The sequence below is a fragment of the Hibiscus syriacus genome, unplaced genomic scaffold (genome assembly GCF_006381635.1).
Source record: "Hibiscus syriacus cultivar Baekdansim isolate YM2019G1 unplaced genomic scaffold, ASM638163v2 tig00110402_pilon, whole genome shotgun sequence".
Classification (NCBI taxonomy): Eukaryota; Viridiplantae; Streptophyta; class Magnoliopsida; order Malvales; family Malvaceae; genus Hibiscus; species Hibiscus syriacus.
Window position 1 is genome coordinate 998,003 of NW_024062722.1, and position 22,731 is coordinate 1,020,733.

The window sequence follows — 22,731 nt, forward strand, 5'->3', positions numbered from 1 at the left end:
TCTAAGAACAATAATGATTACTTTAATTATTGAGGTAAGTTAATTTGTACACCACATCGACTTGTTTAAATATGGGAACTATTACAAATAAAGCTAAAATTTTGTTTACACATTCATGGGATGTGCAAAGTTTTACAAAAAACTTTCATCCACGTTTCCATCAAGCAATGGCTTCGTACTGGTTGTAGAGACTTGTTGACTTCCATCACTAGACTTGTCCACGCTATGTAGGAAAACACCTGTAAGAGAAACAAATACCAGTCTTAAAACCTTCCCTAAAATAGCTGATTCACGAAAAAATTAAAAAAAAATGAGGTAAATTACCCGTTTAGAACCTAGTTATCAGTTTTGGTCCATTTTAGTACTTAAATTTTTAATTTTTTCAAAATCGTATCTAAAGTTTAGTTTTTGTTTCATTTTAATACCCCGCCGTTATAAACTTAAGTATTTGTTTTGTTTTAGTAGCCCGTTCAAAATTTAACGTTAAGTTCCGAAAAAAAACTGAAAGTTTAGGTACTAAAACAGACTAAAACTGATAGTTTATGTACTAAAAACATTAAGTTTTTAACAGCAGGGTACTAAAATGAAAAGAAAACTGAACGTTAGGCATGGTTTTAAAAAAATTAAAAGTTTAAATACTAAAACGGGCCAAAACTGATAGTTTGAATACTAAAAGCATAGTTTACCCAAAAATATCAAACACAACATGCCATAAAAATATTGTAATCCCCAGAAAAACTTCACACTGAGACCTCAAGTAAATATAGTTCCATATGCTTAATCTCTCTCAGATAAGCAGCAGCTCGACCATTGTATCACGCAGACATAACTCTTATTCCAGTAATAAATGGGAACGTTTAATTAGTCGTCGTCTTCGGACAAGAGAAAGAGAATAGAGAATCTATCATCGGATCTTTCGAAAGACGTTATCAAAAACTTGTTATTACTTACCTATAAACCATACTCCAGCAGCGAGAAAGAGAATAGAGGTCAAAATAAGTGCAGTGTTCCTCCAATTATTGATATGATCCTGTCGAAAACATAACCGCCGATGATGCAATAAAAATTCGAGTCCATGGTATGTTCAAATTCATAAAATCCTTATTTGAAAGAAATACAAAATCATGAAACATCATATCAATTTACCACGCTAAATCTGTGCCTATGCAAGTGTGAAAGAACTCACCTGGAGAACCCCAACAAGTGGTGAGGAAGGAACATCGCCAAATATGTGAATTGAGACAGTAGAGATCGCCATAGATAAAGGTCTCAAACTCGGTTTTACACAATGGAGACACACATAATTGACAGGAGCCTGCAAAGTCGATATTCAGTGAGAAAGTGACACCACTGGATCAGCAAAACTGCTCAAATATTTCATGATAGTCCAAAATAATAAATATTGCTCCAGTGCTGATGTATTTACTACAGTGGGAAATATGAACCAGAAAAGCTCTTTCTATTATCAAAGGGGAAATATGACAAAGTGATTCCATTTCTATAAACTAATAAGCTATTAGGTGCTCTAAAACAAGTGAGTAGGACTCCTAGAATAGTTTCAAACTAAATCTTCCTTAAAATCTTCTACCAATTGAACCTAATTGGAAAAGGAAGAGAGAGAGACCCCTTACACCTGCAGAAGTACAAATGCATAATAATTTGGAACAAGACCATAAATCTAGGACAGGCAAAGGCAAAAAAGAAAAAAATCTAGCTCACCCCATCTTTATATTACCTGAGTTGCAAAAACAAGTAATTCACCCACAGCAAAAAGAACTATAAAACCATACAGGCTCCTGAAACAGAAAGCAGAGAAGCAAAATATTGCACCCAGAAATGTTGCCCCTGAAAGAAGCTGTTATAGAAGCAAAGTAAGCCATAATAATGCAAAAAATAAAAATAAAAAAGGAGATAATTTCAGACTATAATTTATAGCTGCTAGTTAATTTCGTCAGGAAGTAGGATAGAACTTCCCAATTTCAGACTATAACTTGCAATGCGTTTGCAATCTTATATTCATCTTTTGTTTTATTATATAAGAGGCTTTATTAGGAAAAATATGGAAGAATACAACCTAAAGTTCAATTTCTATGAAAACCATCTACACTTTATATCAACTTATTTTTCACACACACACACATATACTTGTAAAAGGAAAGGAAAACATTCACACAAAACATCATCAGAGCAAAACTAACTCACAATAAAAGCATTAGATATTGTAGCACTCATGCGATCTAGGATGAAGCCACCAGATACTGTTCCTAAAATCCCACAAACAATTGTAATCCCTCCAAACAACATATCTGCACTCTTCTGCAAAATCACGATTTAGACGAGTATAGCACTAAAAGGAAGGGCAATGTGATTCTTTGTGATGCCAAAAAGAAGACTTTGAAAGAAAAGAAGCTTGTAAGTCGGAGGAAACTGCACCATATGATAAATGTTATAACCAGCCTTTGGCCCCCAATATGAGTATGCTCCAATGACAAAGTTGTATGCTATGTAACCTGAAAACAAAATGCCGGTTAAGTTTCACAAACCAAAGTAATACCACATGTAATAAATACAAGCTTTTGCATCAGAAAAATAGTAAGAAAATAAACAGCCACATTTTCTAAAGATTGTCCTAGAGATATCCAGGAGAAAATTTTAATATGAAAAGTAGTTGCAAAAAATGAAAAACTGATGGCATTAATTTAAAAAAAAATCAAAGCATTAGTCCAGTTGATGCGAGAGGGTCAAGAAAATACCCAAAACATTTACGACATAAACTCTGTTCACCAAAAGCACTTTCATATCCTTTGCAAACCAAGAAAGTTGATTCAAAATGTTGCGTATGCTTACTGACCTGTCAAAGAGAAGAGGAACAATCAGGTTATTGAATGAATACTGACTATCAAAGTACACAGCAAATTATTTTAAGAATCCATAAAGTGAAATCCTAGAATAGATTTACTTTTAACATCAGTAAAACAGAATGATATACAATTGTTCCAAAGACACGTGACCTACTTTTACAATAACATCAGACATCAGTCTATTCCCTGCTGCTAAGTGCCAAGACATCACAGATTAAGTACTCCTCCATCACAAGACTGGTTATAACCAGTTTATATTTTACCTTCTCCGTGTTTCACGCACTTTTCATGAGCCCAACTCATCATAAGCTCCCAAGTCATAGCATTCATTAACCTTCTGACTAGGAGCCTACTGATAAGAAGGTTGAAATGAAAAAAATATGCAAGATGGCAAGCCTAATGTGTCCAACATTCTTATTACAATTAGAATCCTAATGTTCTATGTATTATAAATCCTTTTCAATCGTGCTTATTAAATGACTTTCTCCTATTTCTTTTATAAAATTTCTTATTGCAACAACTTAAATAATGCTTTGAAGCAGTTTAACCATGACGGGTTGAAGAACCACTCACTGACACAAATGAACTAATGAAAGATTTAATACAAGACATGGGTTGAAGAACCACTTACTTGGAAGTTTTACTCAATTCTTCAGCACTGATATTGTCACCTGCAAACAACATCAGACCATCTAGTTTTGATGCCTCTGAATCTACATCTAAAATAGGCTAGAATTGTAAAAATGAAAAAGGAAGCATTTTAATGATTGCAGGCCAGCTCTTTACAAGAAAATACAAACCTTTTTCCTTTTTCTTTATTAGAAAGAAAACTTATGAATCAACTTGATTTTTTTTTTATAAGAAGTGGAGGCCTTGTTAAAAACCCCCTTCATGATTACTAGAACACCATAAGGTGTTCCAGAATCAGCGGAACGAAGAAAAGAATGTTACTTATTTTCTTATTAGTGTTTTGCAGAACCAATAAACTTAAAGTTTTAGTTGAATTTTGCTTGGATTGTTAAACCAACAGTTTTATCTCAATTATAATTAAAATCAACTTGATCCTGCTTGATTTCTGTTAGCAAGAAGTTGAACCAACCCATCACATGAAAATCCCTAGGAATCACCAATTCACCACATTCATAACATGATCACTCGTTCTATGCTGGTTTAAAGATTTGGTCAAATGTGAAGGGTCAACAAGGGGAAAAAGTAAATAAAACTGCTGGAAAAGGAGTATGAAAAAGCTAATTATCTACTAATGGTAACAAATAACAAGATTCAAAGTCTTGTATAAGTACCTTTAGAATGCAAAAAAAAAAAAAAGTAAAAGAGGAACTAAAAGTTTACAGAACTTGTACAGCACATAAAGAGAGTAATTATAGAATCTAGAGAAGACCTTGCAATTTGACGTCTTACTGCCTGGACCAGGGATTGGCATCATAAAAGAAATTTCATTACTTCTATTATTAGCTACATCCCAATAGAAATACTGAAACACTTCTTACGTAACACATTTGGATAATGAAAACAGGAATGATATGCATGAGATGAATAAATCATTTATTTAATGTGTGAAGGGAAAACCTTTTCCTTTGAATTGTGTTTTTACATGACGTGCATCCACATATAGCATGTGCTTAGCACCTTACCATTGAAATCAACTCCACACCAAATAGCAGAACCAATAATGAATTAATACAACAAGAAAAACTATAAGGAACACGTACCATCAATTACAGAAGAAACAGTCTCCACAGATGTTAATGCTTTTCTGGATTCAACAGGAGAGAAACCTATGGTTTGAAGTAAGTGATCTTCAATATTTAAATTACTGTGGGATCATAAAAATAAAATTTTAAACGCACACATTGTGTGCAAAGAATCAAAACAATTACCTTTCAACTGCAAAGGTTTAACCACAAAGCCCAAAACAGCAAATGGAAGCATCAACAATGCCTCTCCCCAGAATGCATAGCGCCAATGAAAATAGCCCCCTACCTATATGATTAGCCAACATTGTGATTAATTATTAAGCATCTTGGAGACATGCCTAAACAGTACAGATAGGTCTCATGTAGTACTTCGAATTAGGAGTGTAAATCACATAATGCAAAACTAAGATATATGAGAAATAAACAGGATTTACAAACTTACAAATCCACCATAAACGTATCCAAGAGCAATTCCAGTAGGTATGCACATATAAAACATTGCAAGCCAAGCTGTTTTCTGGAGTATGACAGAAAGTTATCATGATCGTGTAGTTTCGGAAGGAAGATAGTATATGTAGCATTCAAAAGCTGAAAAAGAAACAAAACAAATGAACCTAAACAGGAGCATTGTCATCAATAAATGGAGCTGCAAGACTTATGAAAGAAGCTTCTCCAACACCAACAAGCCTAAAACATCAAGAACCAGCCACATTTTTATTTTATTTTTTTTAGAAAATGACATACATTGTGGCATAAGAAGCTAATGAAGATGGTATTGAGATTGCTACACTTACATTCGGCATATTGCAATAAACCAAAACGAAAACGCGCTAGCACATCCAGCTACAGCCAAGGTCCAAACAGATAACCCAACTCCAATAAGCCTAAAAGGGTTGTAGCTGCAATTATAGAAATCAACTGACATTAAAAACCAAATCTAAATGTTATCGGTCAAATATGGTACAATAACTCCAACGAAAAATTAATGCTGGTTTTATCTAGTATTTAACATGACAGTTCTACTTCCGAAATTCCGCTTCAAAAAGCTTTAGTGCTATGTTTGGAAACATGAATTTGAAAAGTTGGATTTGCTATACAAATGATGATAATTAAGTGATTAAATTATGCATAAAAAAATTAAGATTCAATACGATTACATATTTAACAAGTATAAAAACATTCTTATGGAAAAAAAGTGAAAAAATGGGTTTCAAAATTACAAAAGTGTATAAAGATATGCATATTTCTCTTTTTTTAGAATTGAAATATATATGCATATTTCAATTCACCACAAATAGGCTTTCAACAAAATCCATGAATTTGAAAAATAATTATAAATGTTGCTTTTTTTTTGTGTTATATCACACAACAAATACAGTTTTTGAAATCAAAATTCCCAAACACAACCTAGATGTTCAGCAAGTAAAAATGCAAAGAACCATCAAAGTAATTCACCTCTTTGCTAAGGAAGCAAATATCGGGGATGCCAGGAGAAGCCCAACCATGAATGCAGACGACAAGAGACCATCTTGAAAGTTAGTCAACTCAAATTCCCCCCTGCAAAAAAATATTTTCGTGCAACAAAAGTGAAGCTAATCACACTAGAAAGCACTTTATAACAGCCGAAGAGAGGAATCGCCTGGGATAAAATCTTACTGAATTCCAGTACCGGATTTGCAAATTCCCTTGTCATCACAAGTCCCACTACTCCCATTCACACCATTACTTGCTATGGCTCCTCGATCCACATAATTTATCATGTTAATAAAACAAAATATAATAAAAAACCTGCAATAAAAAAAATCAAATCAGGAATTAGCATATTAGTCCTAAAAAAGTCAACTAAAAGGGTTCTAGTTTCACCTAACTTTTCTTACACCAACCCTAATTTTAGTAAGAAAAAGCAATAAAAATTCAGAAAAAAAGCATAATTTCCCGATAAAATAGTTTAATCGATCGAAACACACAAAAGGGGGTAAACAAAAAATACCGCTTGGGAGTGAACCAGGAAGGAGGAGGAGGAGAATCTGTAGCGGAGGCCATTTCTTGGTTGGGAAGAGCTTTGCCATTAAACCTTAATTTCTTTTATTTATTCTAAAATTAATTAAAAAAGAATAATTTTTTGTTTTTTCGGATAACTAATTGTGGTAGTTTAGTTAGTTACGCAACAATGGCCTACTTTTTAACATTTCATATCTTTTTTACTAATTTTATAAGGTCGTATTTGTCCATAAATTTTTTTTCAATATGCTGAGAGCGTTATATTCTGTAAACGTAATTACACGAATTAATGACGACATTTTCTTTTATCATTAGGACATTTGATGAGTTCTCGTAATTCTTTCTTAAATCTTAATTTTATAATTAGTCAGAATTGTAAATATTTTAGTCGATCTTCCATTTCTCATGTAAAGGTGCATAAAACCATCATAATGCACGAGAACAAACTCATAATTTTATGTTAGGGATAAGTTTATAAAATTTTAAAGGGATACGAGCTTATAAAATTTTAGGGACGGAAATATTTTTTTAATAAAAAAAAATGTTTAAAATATATATGAATTTGAATTTTTTTTGATTCATCCATGATGATATAATATTGTTGCTCAACAAAAAGTTCATGTCAGTGGCGGAGCCACAGTTTGGTGAGGGTATGCACGAATTTGTTTTGATTAGTTATTTATTTTACTGATCGTGTCCACCCTGAAATTTAAGTTTTCTTCGATTAGTTATTTATTTTACCGTCGGTGCCCACCATAAAATCTTATTTGTACCCATTATATTTAAAAGTTTTATATTGTTAATATATGTGTGTCCACCCTGAAAAATATTTCTGAATCCACATGTATTCATATGAAATGATGACTATAAGTATCTTTACTCCAATTTATGCGAAATAGTGTTGGTATTTTCCAACAAAGGACTTGCAAGTTTATAATACATATAAAAGTCTTATTTTTGATGTTGAATAATTATGGTATAGCAATTTCTTGGCTTCTTCATTGGTTGAGAAATTAAAAGGTCGGACCAGCTGCTCGGATCTCCTCGGTCAGCTTGTTGTCGTCGCCGATCTTGTATTCCGTGAAGGTCTCAAAGTTATTCTTAAACAGGCCGGCCAATTTCAACAGAGTGTTCTTGTATGCCTCCTTATCTGCCCACTGCAATGCATGGATGATGGACCTAGTTCGTTTAAATCCGAAAAACGTACTCGAAAACAGGTTGGCCAACAGGAACTTACAGCGTTTTCTGGACGCAGGATTTCGGAAGGCACTCCCTCGATCGCGTTGGGGGATCTCTAAACCGAACACCTCGGTTTTCTCGTATGTTGCATTGGACAGGCTACCGGAGTGGATGGAATCGATGATTTTTCGAGTGTACGGTAACTTAATACGGTTTCCAGACCCGGAGCTACAGGTGAAAGAAACCGAAACTCATTGATTGAATCAACTTTTCCTTGGGGGAAATGATTGGCAATGGTCAGCATTTACCTTCCACCAGACCAGCCAGTGTTGACAAGCCATCCTGTTGCTCCATGTTTCTGCATTTTCTCAGCAAGCATGGCTGCATACCTAGTTGGATGCAGCATGAGAAATGCGGCTCCAAAGCAAGCCGAGAATGTTGCTGTAGGCTCCTTAATACCATCTACCGTGCCGGCCACCTGTACGGATCATCAACGGAGTTCAGTCGAACGATGAAAGACTCGCAAGCGTTGTGTAGAGCCAACAGGACATAGAAATATACCAGAGCAGTGTAGCCACTAATGAAATGGTACATGGTTTGTGCCAGGCTCAGCTTGCTCACAGGTGGAAGAACACCAAAGGCATCACATGCCAAAAGAATGACGTTCTTAGGATGCGGGCCGACGCATGGCATCTTGACATTCGGAATGAATTCGATCGGGTAAGCGGCGCGAGTGTTCTCTTCGAAGATAGAAAATCGTGTCAAACATCATGTGTAAAACGACTCATTGCCATAGTTTTTGCATGTTACCTGTGACGGATTTGTCCGAATAATCCACCTCTCTCGTATGTTCATCGAACACAACGTTTTCCAACACTACATGATCAAAGGGGGGGAAAATGGTCAATATGAGAACTATGATTGTAACCCAAGTAAAATAAGTGATTCACCAGTGCCAAACTTGATGGCATTCCAGATATCAGCCTCCTTTTCCTTTGAGAGATCAATGCACTTGGCATAGCAACCGCCTTCGATGTTCGACACACCGTCGTCACTCCAACAATGCTCGTCGTCTCCGATCAGAAACCTGTTGTGGTCGGTCGACAGTGTAGTCTTGCCGGTACCTGTTAAGAAAATTATTGCAGAAAAAGGATACATATGCATTAAGGCTTCAAGAACAAATTATTAGCAGACCAGCACCGGGGCGAAGACCTTCCGATCCGATGATACTATACCTGAGAGACCAAAGAAGAGGGCAACATCCCCATCTTTCCCCATATTGCAGCCAGAATGTAAGGAGAGGATTTGACGCTTGGGCATGAGATAATGCATGAGACTGAACAGACCCTTCTTCATTTCGCCGGCGTACTGGGTGCCGAGGATGACCATCTCCTTCCTTGTTAGATTAATGTCTATACTGGTTGAGGATGTCATATAGTGTGTGTAACGATTACATGGGAACTGTCCAGCATTGTATATGGTGAAATCCGGGGTACCGAAATTTTCTAGCTCCTCTGTAGTGGGTCGGATACACCTGCAACCAACTCGATTATCCGATTTTTACCCTATTGATCCATGGAAACTGTACAAACGGCTGATAAAACTATAAATTGTTGTTGTTTAACTTACATGTTGTGCATGAACAATGAATGATAGGCTCTACATGAGACGATTCTGACTTTGATTCTGTTCTTCGGATCCCAGTTCAGGAACTGATCATTCACAAAAACCTGGAAAAACATGTTTTATATTGATATATTAGGACAAATTAGAAGAAAAAAAACATGATTTTAGTTTAATTGATTCAAGTTCACCTTCTCTAGAGAATTCAAATAATCCACAGCTCTTTCTCTGTTCACCATGAAGGTGTGCTCGTCCATTTCAATGTTGGGTGAGCCCCTGTCCTCCCATTTATTAGTGTCTTTTATCATTCAACTCCCACACAAAAAAAAACTAAACTACAATTACGTATGAAATATGTTGGAGAATAAATTTATCTCGTTGAATGTTGTTTATCCTTTATGATTTAGACGAAGAGTCGTGGCGGTGAAAAAAAAGACCATAATCGGTATTTTTCTATAATAAAGAGTTGGTATATATATATATAAAGGAAGATTATCACTAGATGGCAGAAGGTTCAATATGGGCATGGTACTCGAATCCGAACTCGATCCGACCCGATCAGGTTGAGTTTTTTCCCTAAAAAATCGGGTTCGGTCGGGTCGGGTCATTTTTTTAAAGGTGGTGTTTGGGTCGAGTCGGATTCAGGTTTAGGGTGAAAAATATCTGATTGGACTAAACCCGGAAAAAAATTAAATTTTACTTTATATTTAAGAATAATTACAATAATACTCTTATATATATATTTTTTTAAATTAAATCACTGTTTTTATTATTATTTAGGGTCGGGTCGGATTTTATTTCAAAGAGTCGGTCGAGTAAAGGGTATATATTATGCGGGTCGAGTCATATTTCGGTGGAGGAGTCATTGTTTTCGGGTTGGGTCGGGTCGGGTGGACCAAAAACCCAACCCGACTCATGCCCATCCCTAGTTCAATCCCCTTCTTAGTTTTGGTTGATGTCAATTTATAGTGACCCTTAGTTAGAGATATCAGTCATAGGATAATTATAATTATTCATAGATTAACGTGTGATAGAGATCGGGTGATCAGATATTGAATATCATTCTAGTATGTTATGGCGATCTGTCGGAGATTTTATCTATGTGATATTAACTGACATAATATTAACGGTTTTGAGAGACTTGTATCGAATGTTTCAAAAATAAGAAAGAAATACGTACTTTCCCCACCAGAGCTCATCTTGGGTGATTTCATCGATAACAACCCTCTTATCTCTTGGAGACCGCCCGGTCTTGGCTCCGGAGAGGGTGGCTAATGCACCGGTGGATGTAAGGAAAGATCCTTTCTCATATTTTTAAGGCTTGTTCATACAACTCTGCACCCATGCATATAATATAATCATCATTTGAGTTGAAATGGATTTTAATGCTATATAGGGTCTATTTGTTTTCCTTTAATTGGTTTTTCGGAGAAAAAAAAATTCATTTTTCAGTGTTTGGTTGACGGAAAACAGATGATCAATGTAATTTATTTTTCTGATCAACTAGATTTTCTTTGTATTTTATGGAAAATGACATACGTTTGATTTTCCGTAAATCATTTTATAAATTTTTCACTTCAAATTATAAACATCAAAATATTATTATTTTATATATTTAATATTAATATATTATTTTAGTATTATTTTAATAAAAAAATATTAGTTATTAAATTATATTTATTGATAATTTTAATAATAAAATATTATATTTATTGTTATAACTATATTATTATGATACGTAATATATATAAATTTTTATTTTAATAATATATAATAAATTATTAATGAAATTAATATTATTTATTAGTTTCATAAAAATAATATTATTTAATTGTTGATATTTATTATATATATAATATAAATTTTTTATTTTAATATTATAATTTTTAATACTTTAATAATATTATTATTTTTAATAATATTTATTGTCGATAGTGTAGTTTATGTGAAATACCTCCGGGAGAGAGGTTGTATAGAACATGTGTGAATTTCAAAGCACTGTCACTGACGCTAATGAGCGGTGCCTCTAGGTGTTGGTGAGCCACATGCGCCACCGCCTGTGACTTGCCTCCTCGGGGGTCACCTCTTACCACCTTCGGCCCCGTCCCTCTAGTCCCTGATGCCAAAGATGCACTGCACCCGGAATAAGTCTACCGATTAATGGTAATCAATTTCACATTTTAGTAAATTTATTTTAGGGTGAAATATACAAATGATATCTTAACTATAAGATATTATTTTACTGAGTCTCCGGATAAATAAAAGTTACAAAATAATCCTCTAATTATAAGGTATTACTTTGTTAAGTCTTTGGCTATTTAACATTACAAATGGTTACCCGATTATTCATATGTTTTAAATTCGTCATTTTTCGTTCAAAAAATTGATGATAGTATAGTCTAGACATTAATCTACTGATGAGATATAATAAAATTCAATCCCAAAATCTCAAACTATTACGCAAAACACAATAAAAACATGTGGGGACATGTCCCCAAAAAAATTTGGAAACTATAATTTAAATCTTTGAAATTTTCAAGAAATTTAATATGGTCCCTACAAAATTTTTAAAATTTCAAATTATTTTTTATATGTTTTGAATGTTATTAATTAAATATCTCCCATATTTTTTTAAAAAAATCTTATTATATCTCTCAAAACTTTATAATTTTTTGTTATATCCAAATTTTCTTGAAAATATAAACTAAACCTTTCAAAATTTAAAAAAAATTAAACCTCGTAATCATTTAAAATTTTAAGTTAATCCCCTCAAACTCTATCATCAAGTTCGACCATTGTCTCAAATGATCATCATATCTCAGTCAACATGTTAATGTTCAGCTCATATTATCGTTAATTTTTTTAACGGAAAAGAACGAGTTTACAACGTATGAAAAGTCAAATAACCATTTTACAGCTTTTAATTGTTGATAAACTCAACAAAATGTCTTATAATTAAAAAATTATTTTATAACTTTTAATAATATCGTATAGTGGAGAGACCATCTATGTGTTTTATCCATTATTTTAACGATGTATAGGTACCTGATGGACTGAAGCTGCAGCCTCTGGCGTTCGTCCTCCGACAGGTTAGAAAAGGCGGTGGCCTTGGAGCCTTGGAGAGGCGTAGTTGGAGCGGATCTCTTCCTCTGCAATGAGTGAAGCTCGTCTAATGTCTGAGCCTTAACCGTTCCATCAACATCATGGGGTATTCCCTTTGCCTTCTCCGTCAGTATGCTCTTCAACGGAGTCCTTGGCGCTGCCGATGCTCCTCCCGTTTCCTTTCCCGCCATTTCTTATCTCTCTCTCTCTCTAGGTTATCGCTATATTTTCAAAAACTATTTTCTCCCTGCTTTATATAGTTAAAAAGAAAAAAACAATAACGTTATTTTAGCCGATTTTGATGCTTTAAAGACAAGACTCTGTCTTCGTAATATATCTAAGTTTTGAGTTTTGTTTTTTTTTATTCTCCATCAATATTTTCCCGGGAAAACTGTAATAACTCTGGACTCCTGTTTTAGCTCTACAAAAACAAATGAATCAAAGGTGGTATTTATAGTAGAGATGAAGAAATGAGGAAATCATTCTAAGTTGAAGTTGGTGGGAAATCATTCATAATATATTATATAATGGTCCACATTGATGGCAATAAAGAAAAATTGCATTTTGCACGAATCAATTTACTTTCGTGGTTAACGGAATCGTTATTGTTCTTAGAGGTCGCGGGTTCGAACACCACCGGATGCAGCAGGGTGATTGAGCATTCATTATCAAATGATTAGAGTATTCAGAACAAATAATACTTTGTAATCACCTTAGCTTGATAAAAAAAATTACATTTTAGGGTAAACTATATAAATGGTTCCCGACTATAGGATGTTGTTTTATTAAGTTCTTAGACTATTGAAATTATAAAATGATCATCCCTCAACTATAGGGAATTACTTTTCGAGTCTCTCGACTATTAAAAGTAATAAAATGGTCACCAAACTATTCATATGTTTCAACTCGTCTTTTTTCATTAAAAAAATGACAATCGTTTGAGCTATATGTTAACTTGTTGATTGAGATATGATATAATTTGATCTCAAAACCATTTGAACAGTAGTTTATGGATTGACTCTCTGTTTATATTATGTCGTCGAGATAGTGCTTAAAACATTAATTATGTTGTCAAACCAGTTCTTGAAAGCAACGGCGGTACCAATTGACTTCATTAAAATATGATTTTATTATAGCAGGTTAACATCCAACTTAGACGACCATCAATTTTTTAACAAAAAATGACAAGTTTGGAACATATGAATAGTCGGGTGACCATTTTATAACTTTCAATAGTCGGAGAACTCAACAAAACAACACCTTATAATCGATTAACCATTTTATAACTTTTAATAGTCGAAGAACTCAACATAATAGTGCTCTATAGTCGGGTACCATTTGTATACTTTTATCTCACATTTTAATATATACATCTCCAGCACGAACCAACTTACCTTAGTGGTTAAAAGAATGTTATTTTTAGAGGTCACGGATTTGAGCACCAGCGACCGTAGTGGGGTGTTGAGCTTTCAATGTAAAATGATTAATGGTATATAGAATTGACACTACTTTATTATCACCTTAGCTTAATCAAATATATATGCACATCTCCAAGCATTAAGAAGGTTTGGATTAGTAATAAGTGCAATTTGGATGATTTTGGGCTCTTTTATTTGGAGACTAAGAAAGCATCAAAGCAAATCTTTCTAGTACGGGACACATTAGCCGCACATCTATACTCTATATTAGAAAAGAAAAAGTGAAAATAAAGTCATTTTCCATAGGCTTAAAACACGTTTTAGTGCCTAAATTATATCTCGAATTACGTTTTGGTGTCTAAATTTTTTTATTGAAAATAGGTATTTAATATTTCTAATGTTACACTTTTAAGGGTTTGGACCGTAACAATCGTTAAATTTTATCATTATCTGACACGTGCTACGCATATAAATTTTCAAAAAATATTTTATTTAAAAAACTTAATATTACAATTAAAAAACCAAAATACCCCTAAATTTTACATCTTTCACCATTGATCGACCACCATCGGCCCGTGGTCGTTACTGTTGACACCATCAAAACCATCCCTCATCGTAACCAAAACCTAGTCCCTTACCCACCGTAAAACTACACCGATCGTCGTGAAAAACATCGCAAACGATCGTTGAATTTCTAAGTTTTTCGTTGTTGTTTTCTGGTGTTTTCAATGTATATAGTCGTCTATATGTTACACGACCGTCATGTTGAGTTCGTCACCCTCCTTCGAACAAAATCAGACCAGTGGTGGCCCTTCTTCGTCAGTGGTGGGAGGATGAAAGAGAGAATGGCGATACGAGGGATTTGATTTTTTTTTAAATAATATTTTGAATATTAAAAAATTAAACATACAATTGTAGGCACCTAAAAGTATAACGAATAAAATGTTATGCATCTATATTTAACAAAAAAAAAATCTTTGGAGACTAAAATGTAATTTAAGGTATAGCTTAAGTATTTTAAAAATGTATTAAGCTTCTTCCAAAGCATCAATACTCAAAATGCCTTAAGCATTGGAAACCCTTTCAAATATTTGTATCAATTTAATCAAACTTCTTATTCATATCTCTATCAAAGAAAGAAAACGAAAAAGAATTTTGAAATGAAACAAAAACAATAAAATAAAGGGTAAACTACGCCATGTTCATTAATGTTTAGGTTAGTGTACGTTTTCACTACTAATGTTTCAAAAATTACAAATCAGTCACTAATAATATCGTTTGTTACAAATTGATCATTCATCATTAATCGCCGTTAAAAAGAGTGATGGAATACACATCTAGATCGTTTAAAGCTTACTTGGACTAGGTTGACCGCCACATGGAGTTTCAAATGTTGAAAGCAAAATCATACATAGGTTGTTGCTTCATCTTTTTCCTCTCTCTTCGGTAGTTACCATGAGTTCTTGCTTCAACTTCTTCCTCTTTCTTGGGTAGTTACCATGAGTTCTTGCTTCATCTTATACTATCATCCCACAATTATCGATTCCCATAAAAATACCTTCTTTTTCGATAAAACTCATAAAGTAAGTTTTGGGGATCTTTGGTTCTTGTTCACATTGTCAACGTCAGCCATTGAAATCAAATGGGTTGCGTCAGTTCTAAACAGACGATGTTAGTGACGCCTGTAATAGATCACTCGGGTGCTTTACGTGACAATATCGGTGTCGTCAGTAGCTTTGGGAGTATCTTGGATCAGGTTCTCGGAGCTGGAGAAGAAGGTGAGCAACTTCTACGGTGATAGTAAGAAGGAAAAGAATATAAACAGCGGTGTTGTGACTAATTTGAGGGTGAGTAGGGGTTAGTCAGGTTGGGCGAGTTGGAGATCCGACTCGCTGAGTTTGCGGTTGGGGAATTTGCAGAAGTATATAAAAGGGGCAAAACTCACGAGATATTGCTGTGAAAAAAAACAATTCACGTGATAATGTTGTCCAAGAAATAATTGTTCAAATGGTGTGAATTATACAGTGCATGGATTGGTCGCCATGCAAGCCAAACGAGATCATAGGTCGCCATACACTTGGTGCGACCTTGTAGGTCGCCATGCAAATGGCTCGAATTCCTCTATGATTCTGCTGAAATCACGACAAAGGTGGCTCTGCCTCCCTCACCCCTGTCTCCCTCATGCATGCAGCAATGAAATCACGATAAAAGTGTTCTATACGAGCTGTAGTGAGAGGATGAAGCTTTGCTACGAGCTGTGGCGAGAGGATGAAGCTTTGCATGTGCCATGCACGTCGGAAGAGGTCGCCATGCACGTCGGAAGAGGTCGCCTGCATGCAGTGGGGAGCAGGCGAGCATGCAACGGGGAGCAAGGCGCAGGACAAGGTCGCCCAGCGTGCATGGCGACCTACCATGTCGCCTGGCGTGCATGGCGACCTACAAGGTTGCCCGGAGGGCATGGCGACCTATACTGGGAAGCTGCCACGCCGTAGGTCGCCCGGAAGGCATAGCGACCTACGGCCAACATTGTACAATTCGCTCTATTTAAGCAATTAATCTTGGGAGTACGTTATATCGTTAAATAAAAAATTCGAAAACGTTATCTCAAAAGTTTTGCCATATAAAAGGTGAACACGTGGCTACTGATTGACCTGTATGGCTTAGTGTTGTCGCCGGAGAAACCATTCACGGTTGGGTTCCCCTCAAGGCCGACTCTTTTGAGAAGCTTGAGAATGTGCGACTTATTTTCTTGTTTATTTTATTATTTTCCTAAATAAAATTATTTGTTTTTGAAATTCATAAAATTGTTTCATTTGAATATTAAATTCTTTTAAAATTAGTTCTTACTTCAAACCTTTTCATTTGAATTTATTTTCTGTTAGTGATAATCTAATAGGGAAGTTCTTTTAAAATTTATTTTGTGTTTGAAAATTCACTTAATGGAAAGATTCCATCTTCTTTGGGCCACCTCAAAAATTCATTTGTTTTAACTACCGAAGAAAGAGGAAGAAGATGAAGCAAGAACCTACGGTAACTACTCAGGAAAGAGGAAGAAGATGAAGCAACAACCCATGCATGCTATTGATTTCAACGTTTGAACAGTCCAAGTAAACTTTAAATGGTCGAGCTGTATATTTCGCCACTCTTGTTAACTTTAACGAAGAGTGATCAATTTGTAACAAACGATAATATTAGTGATTGATTTGTGACTTTTAAAACATTAATTGTGAAAAAAATACTAACACAAATATTAGTGACTATTAATGTAATTTACCCTAAAATAAAATAAGCATTTGACATCTTCCCTGGTAAGGGCATTCACAGCTCACATAATAAAAACACCACAAATGAAATGAAAAGTCTTTTTTTTATAGAAAAAGTAAAATTTTATTCATCTAAAAGAAAGCAACAGAGCTGCTAGAAAGAATAATACGACTACTATATCAGCCCTAATTAAAGCACAACTGACTATTTACAGCATCAGTCTTATTCATATGACATTTATGAAGATTGATTCTAACAATTTCACTATTTATATTTACAATTGAATCAGTCGAGCGAGTCACTCCTCTAAAACATCTATGATTTCGCTCCTCCCAAATAAAGTAGACAAAACTGGTCCAAGCTAACTTGAGCATATGGATCAAGGGGGATTTACCTTTAAAGTTCAGAACCATCCAACGTATAGCATCATTCCAACAACTCGGGAATTGGTGATGCAAACCACAAGAGTGCATAATTGCACGCCAAACCTCACACGTATAAGAGCATTCCAGGAATAGATGGTTACGAGTTTCCTGACTAGCCCCACACAGTCCATATAGATTGCCAGTCGCAATACCAAAACGTCCAAGTCTGTCCTTTGTTGACAGTCTATCCAGCAACATCATCCAAGCAACCACAGAGAATTTAGAAACATGGGTTGAGAACCAAATCAGCCGATGCCAGCCCACCTTTTCTCTTTTTTATCTGAAATGAAAAATCCATTAATCCCACTCTCATCTCATCATTTTAAACATTCTTTTGATTTGACCTACTAACCATACAATCATTCACTTCTTTTTACAATTAAAGAAAAATACTTGAAAATTATATTATTATTATTATTATTCCAATTCTTTTAATATATGTTATTTTTTTTCATTTGTATGTTATAATAAAAATTTATATTACTTTTTTCATTTGTATATTATAATAATAATTAAAAAAAAGAAGAGAAACAGAAGTAGATCAAAGGTGGGAATGGGTTCTCTGAGCTATCTGTTCCTTCCTGCCAAAGGGCCTATCAATCTGCTATTTTCTGTCCTCCAATTCAAGTCACCATCCTATACTTTCCCGTTTAGGTACTCATTATAAATTTTTTTAGTTTTATTTTTAATTTAAGATCATTAAACGAATAAATATAAATAATTTAAATTATTTATTTAATTTTATATTGTATAGGTGAGTCTTAATCTAAACAGGATTAGGATCTATTTATATGACATAAAATTAATTTTAATTTTACATTAATTTAAAATCGTTAGATAAATGAAAATAGACTGTTGAGATAATCTCTTTATTTTTAGTGAATATTTTCTTATATTTTACTGATAATATCAACAATATATTTTTATTCATCTAACAAACATAAACCAATACATAACTTTTTAATTTTATATTGTGAGACTTAATAAAACAATGACCAATAGCCGAGAAACTATTCATGTAGTTTATCGAATTAAATAACAATTTTAGATTTATTTTAATATCACGGTTAAAAATTATGCAATTATAAATTTTCCATTGAAAGATTTATTTATATTAATGTAAAATTAGGTGAATTATATATATATATATATATATATATATATATCATCAATCTAATTTTTAAATTTAATCAATATATTAACGTTCAACTCAAATAATCTTTAATTAAAAATGAAAAAGACGAATTTAAAATATATGAATAGTTGAGTGATCATTTTATAACTTTTAATAGTTGATAAAATTAACGGAACAAATCTATAGTCAAGAATAGGGATGGGCATGAGTAGGGTCAGATTTTCGGTCCACCTGACCCAATCCGAAAATTATAAATCCTCAAACTGACCCAAACCCGATCTAAAAAATATACACCTTTCACCCGACTTAAATCTGACCCGGTTTGAAATAATATATTTATTAAAAAATATTATTTTTATTCAATAAAAATAAAAATTAATTAAAAGAAAATAATATATATGTATTATTACAATTATCCTTAAATATATAAAGTAAAATTATAATTTTTTTGAGTCAAATCGAATATTTTTTACCCTAAATCAAAACCAGACCTAAATATAACATTAAAAAATCCAACCCTACCCCACTTGAACTCGATTTTTTTAAAAATATCGATGTAATTAGATTAAATCGAAACCCATCAAATTAAAGTCTTATACACATCTCTTATCATTTATGTACTTTATCTTATTTAACTAAAATTCCAATTTTTTCTAACATTAAAACTTTCACTTCTTTCCTAATTTCCACAGCCATTAATATACGTCCATTTCAAGTCTTTTTTATTTCTATAAAATTTTGCAGCGTTGTGTTACACATCAAACCAGTGGAATAAACACGAAGCAGAAAATAAATTAAAATCTGGCATTTTCAAATCCATGTAAATCGCTAACTCTATTCATATGCTTCCTCATTACCGCCACTTTAGCCAATCTCTCCGCCGCTCTCCACGCCGACGTCGGTGTTAACGGCTCAGCCTTGTCTTCCACCGCATTATTGTTATTTGCCCTTTCTCTCCGGCGCCTCCCGTTCAACTCCGCTAACTCTGTCTCCAGTCCGCGGATAAATTCCTCGGCTGATCCCGATCCGGTTTGCACCAACAAGGCTCGAGCCGAGGTCAGCAAATTACGCGCCTCCGATAAATGGTTACGCTCCATCAAACGCCGGGACTCCGCCACCGCATGCGTGCTGATGTACAGGTTCCTTAACCGTTCGATGGAGCGACACGAGGACCGTAGCAACTGCGACGGACGAGGTATTAACATCCGCTGATCCGTCGAGTAGAGCATCTCTTGAGTAAATGGATCACGGTGAGAGTACCGTACGTACATCACCCTGTGAGACCCGCTGGACGATGCGGGTACTTTCAGCTCCACTAATAATTCTCTCTCCTCGCCCGAGTACAAATCCCCGATCCGCACCGAATTCGACCCCACGAAAGCCGGTCCAGTCGTCAATGAATAGACCGACGAAATCTCACCCGGCGCCGAACCGGATACGAATCCCAGTTGGAGTCTGACGTCTTGAACAACCACGCCTAAAAGACCGTTCAAGATTTTACAAAAGGAGTCGTCGTTTGGAGCATGACCGCACGTGCCGAAACCGATGGAATGCACGCGTATATCCGACTGTGGCAGGCGCGTGGTCGAAACAACCGGGAGATTATGATTGTTGGAGTTCCTCTGGGACTGATTATTATCCTGACCGTCGGATATGATCACGAGGCTGCCACGGCGCTTCTCTTTCCGATCATCCAACACTTTGGCGGCCTTTTTAACCGCGTCGTTGACACTCGTCCCCTGTCCGTTGCTTCTCAGGGCGTCAACAATTCTCCTTGCGGATCTCCGGCCGTCGGAACTCATCCGTTTCAATGGCAACAACCGTTTCGAACTAGACGAATAAACCACTATGGACAGACGGTCCATTTCGTTAAGCAAAGAGAAGAGCAACCTCATCGCACGCTTCACCATCTGCAGCCGCATCCCACCGCCGCTGACATCCAACACCGTGACCAAGTCAATCGGAGCCCTCTTCACTCTGCACGTGGCGGTCGGAGCGTGCACTTTCATGACCACGACATAACTTTCGTAACTCCTCCCAACCGCCACCATCGCCGCCTCTTGTAGCAACCTAACATCCACGTTTCTTGTATAAACTTCAATCTCTTTCCTCTTGAATTCCTCTTCCACTTCGTCGTTTTCCGGAATGGGATTGAACTGAGAAAGTGAAAGAGGGGAGCCCAATGGCTCATCGTCGTCGTAGACCCGAAACGACTTGGCCTTCGTGTTGATGTTCTTGAGAGGAGTTTTACCGGTCTCTTCAAGTGAAAGTAAAGGGAGCTCCTTCCAGGAGGTGGAACAGACGGGGCAATTTAAAAACCGCTGCTTATTGATGTGGCCAGCGACGCATGGGAAATGAAAAGAATGGGAACACTCCGCCGTGAAAATCGCCGTACCTTGACCCGTTTTCACGCTTTGTGAACAGATTCCACATCGACCTCCCTGGAAAAAAAAGGTTAACTAGTTTCATAAGCAAAACTTTGAATCTCTAAACAAAATGAAACGAGAAAGAAGCTTACTTTGGAGAGGCGAAGAGTCGTCTTGAGGAAGGAGAAAGTGGAAGGGGATTTAGGGGAGGGAGGATTAGAGAGATGGGATGCTCTGCAATGGAGCTTGGGGCTGTTGGGAAGTGAAGAAGATGGGTTTGAACTGGTTCGACAACGAAGACTGGGCGTTGATGGGTTGGAGAAAAACCCAATCTTTGTGTTAAATCTTGGGGTCTTGATGCCATTGCTTCGCTGCTCCGGTTGTTTTTCCGGTAAAACCGGGCTGTCTTGGTTCTTGGTAATGGAGGTGCAAAAAGCTCTTCTCCAGCCGCCCACCATTTTCAGCTCGATCTTTTCTTCAGAGAAAGATTGAGCATGGAAGTTGATTTCTTAAATTAAAAAAGAAGAAGAAGCAAATGGATTAGATAACCTTACTGCTTCACCCTATAGTGTTTGATTTTCATTCCCAAATAAGGATTTTAAAAATGAATTTTCCTTCTCTCTCTCTCTCTCTCTCTCTCAAAAGATAAGGAGAGGAGATGAGTTATATATACCAGTCTGCAATGGAAGGAACAGAGCTGGCTGGCTCATTTAAGAAGTTTGGAATTATATAATAAATGTACCCATTCTCATAATTTAAGAGAGATAAAGATGTACGAGTACACCTAATTATATTTAATTTTTAAAATTTTATATTAAAATACTATAAATATAGTATAATATTACATAATTAAAAACTATATTTAAATATATATTATTTCGTATTTATTTTATATTAATAAAAAGAGATATATATTGATTAATAATAAGAGATATATATTGATACAAATAAATATGATTGCATCGGCAAAAAAACTATAAAAGGAAATTAAACTATTGAAAGATCATCGAAAATAATAAATCGGAGCCAAACGTCGTGAGAAACTATCTTCAAACGCAAAACCAGGCATCCAAAATCAATCCAAAGGTCCATAGCAGGGAAGATTAATAAGATTTCAAATAAGCGTCATCTTGATCAGTTGTGACGTCGTCAAATCCAACCCTAAGAAAAAATAAATAAAAAAAAGACAAACGACCGAGAAAAATTGAAAAACATATCACAGAGACAAAGATAAACGTACAACACATGCAAAATTATTCTTATTAAAAAATTAAAAAAAAAAACAAAGAGAAGAGAAAATCGATAATCGACACCCAACATCAAAATCGGTATTGTGATCAGTTAAAGAAAATTAAATAAAAAAAAGTTAATATGATTTATACAAACTAAAAAAAAATGGGGGGCAAAGAAGAGAGCGACTAATAAAAAGGGAGAGAAGTTTAAGTTTTATTTTAATATTTTATTGTTAAAAATTTAATAAAAATATTATAATATCATTATAAAATAATGTTATATTATTGTTAAAAGAATAAAAATATCTTATTAATAATTTTATTAATTTATTAAAAAATAATATTTTAAATTAAAATTTAAATTAAACGTTTAGTTTGGTTTTAAAAGAATAATGAAATAAAATGAAAAT

General features: G+C 34.8%; 1 protein-coding gene and 2 pseudogenes across 1 annotated transcript; all 3 read right to left on the reverse strand.

Annotated features, from left to right (window-relative positions):
- LOC120123617 lies at positions 1–6,638 on the reverse strand (annotated as a pseudogene).
- Positions 6,639–7,533: 895 nt separating this feature from the next.
- On the reverse strand, positions 7,534–12,677 carry LOC120123629 (annotated as a pseudogene).
- Positions 12,678–19,426: 6,749 nt separating this feature from the next.
- LOC120123648 (probable E3 ubiquitin-protein ligase EDA40) lies at positions 19,427–21,723 on the reverse strand. Its single transcript, XM_039142490.1, has 3 exons — positions 21,620–21,723; positions 21,242–21,589; positions 19,427–21,164 (listed from the first exon to the last, which is right to left on the reverse strand). Exons 2-3 carry the CDS (start codon positions 21,545–21,547, stop codon positions 19,518–19,520), a joined length of 1,953 nt encoding a protein of 650 aa, XP_038998421.1. The 5' UTR covers positions 21,548–21,589; positions 21,620–21,723; the 3' UTR covers positions 19,427–19,517.
- Positions 21,724–22,731: the final 1,008 nt, after the last annotated feature.

Bases quoted from the DNA above. Each gene is read 5' to 3' on its own strand.
- LOC120123648 (XM_039142490.1), bottom strand. From the start codon at position 21,547: ATGGTGGGCGGCTGGAGAAGAGCTTTTTGCACCTCCATTACCAAGAAC. The intron at 21,165-21,241 runs GTAAGCTTCTTT...TTTTTTTTCCAG, and splicing joins CGACTCTTCGCCTCTCCAAA to GGAGGTCGATGTGGAATCTG.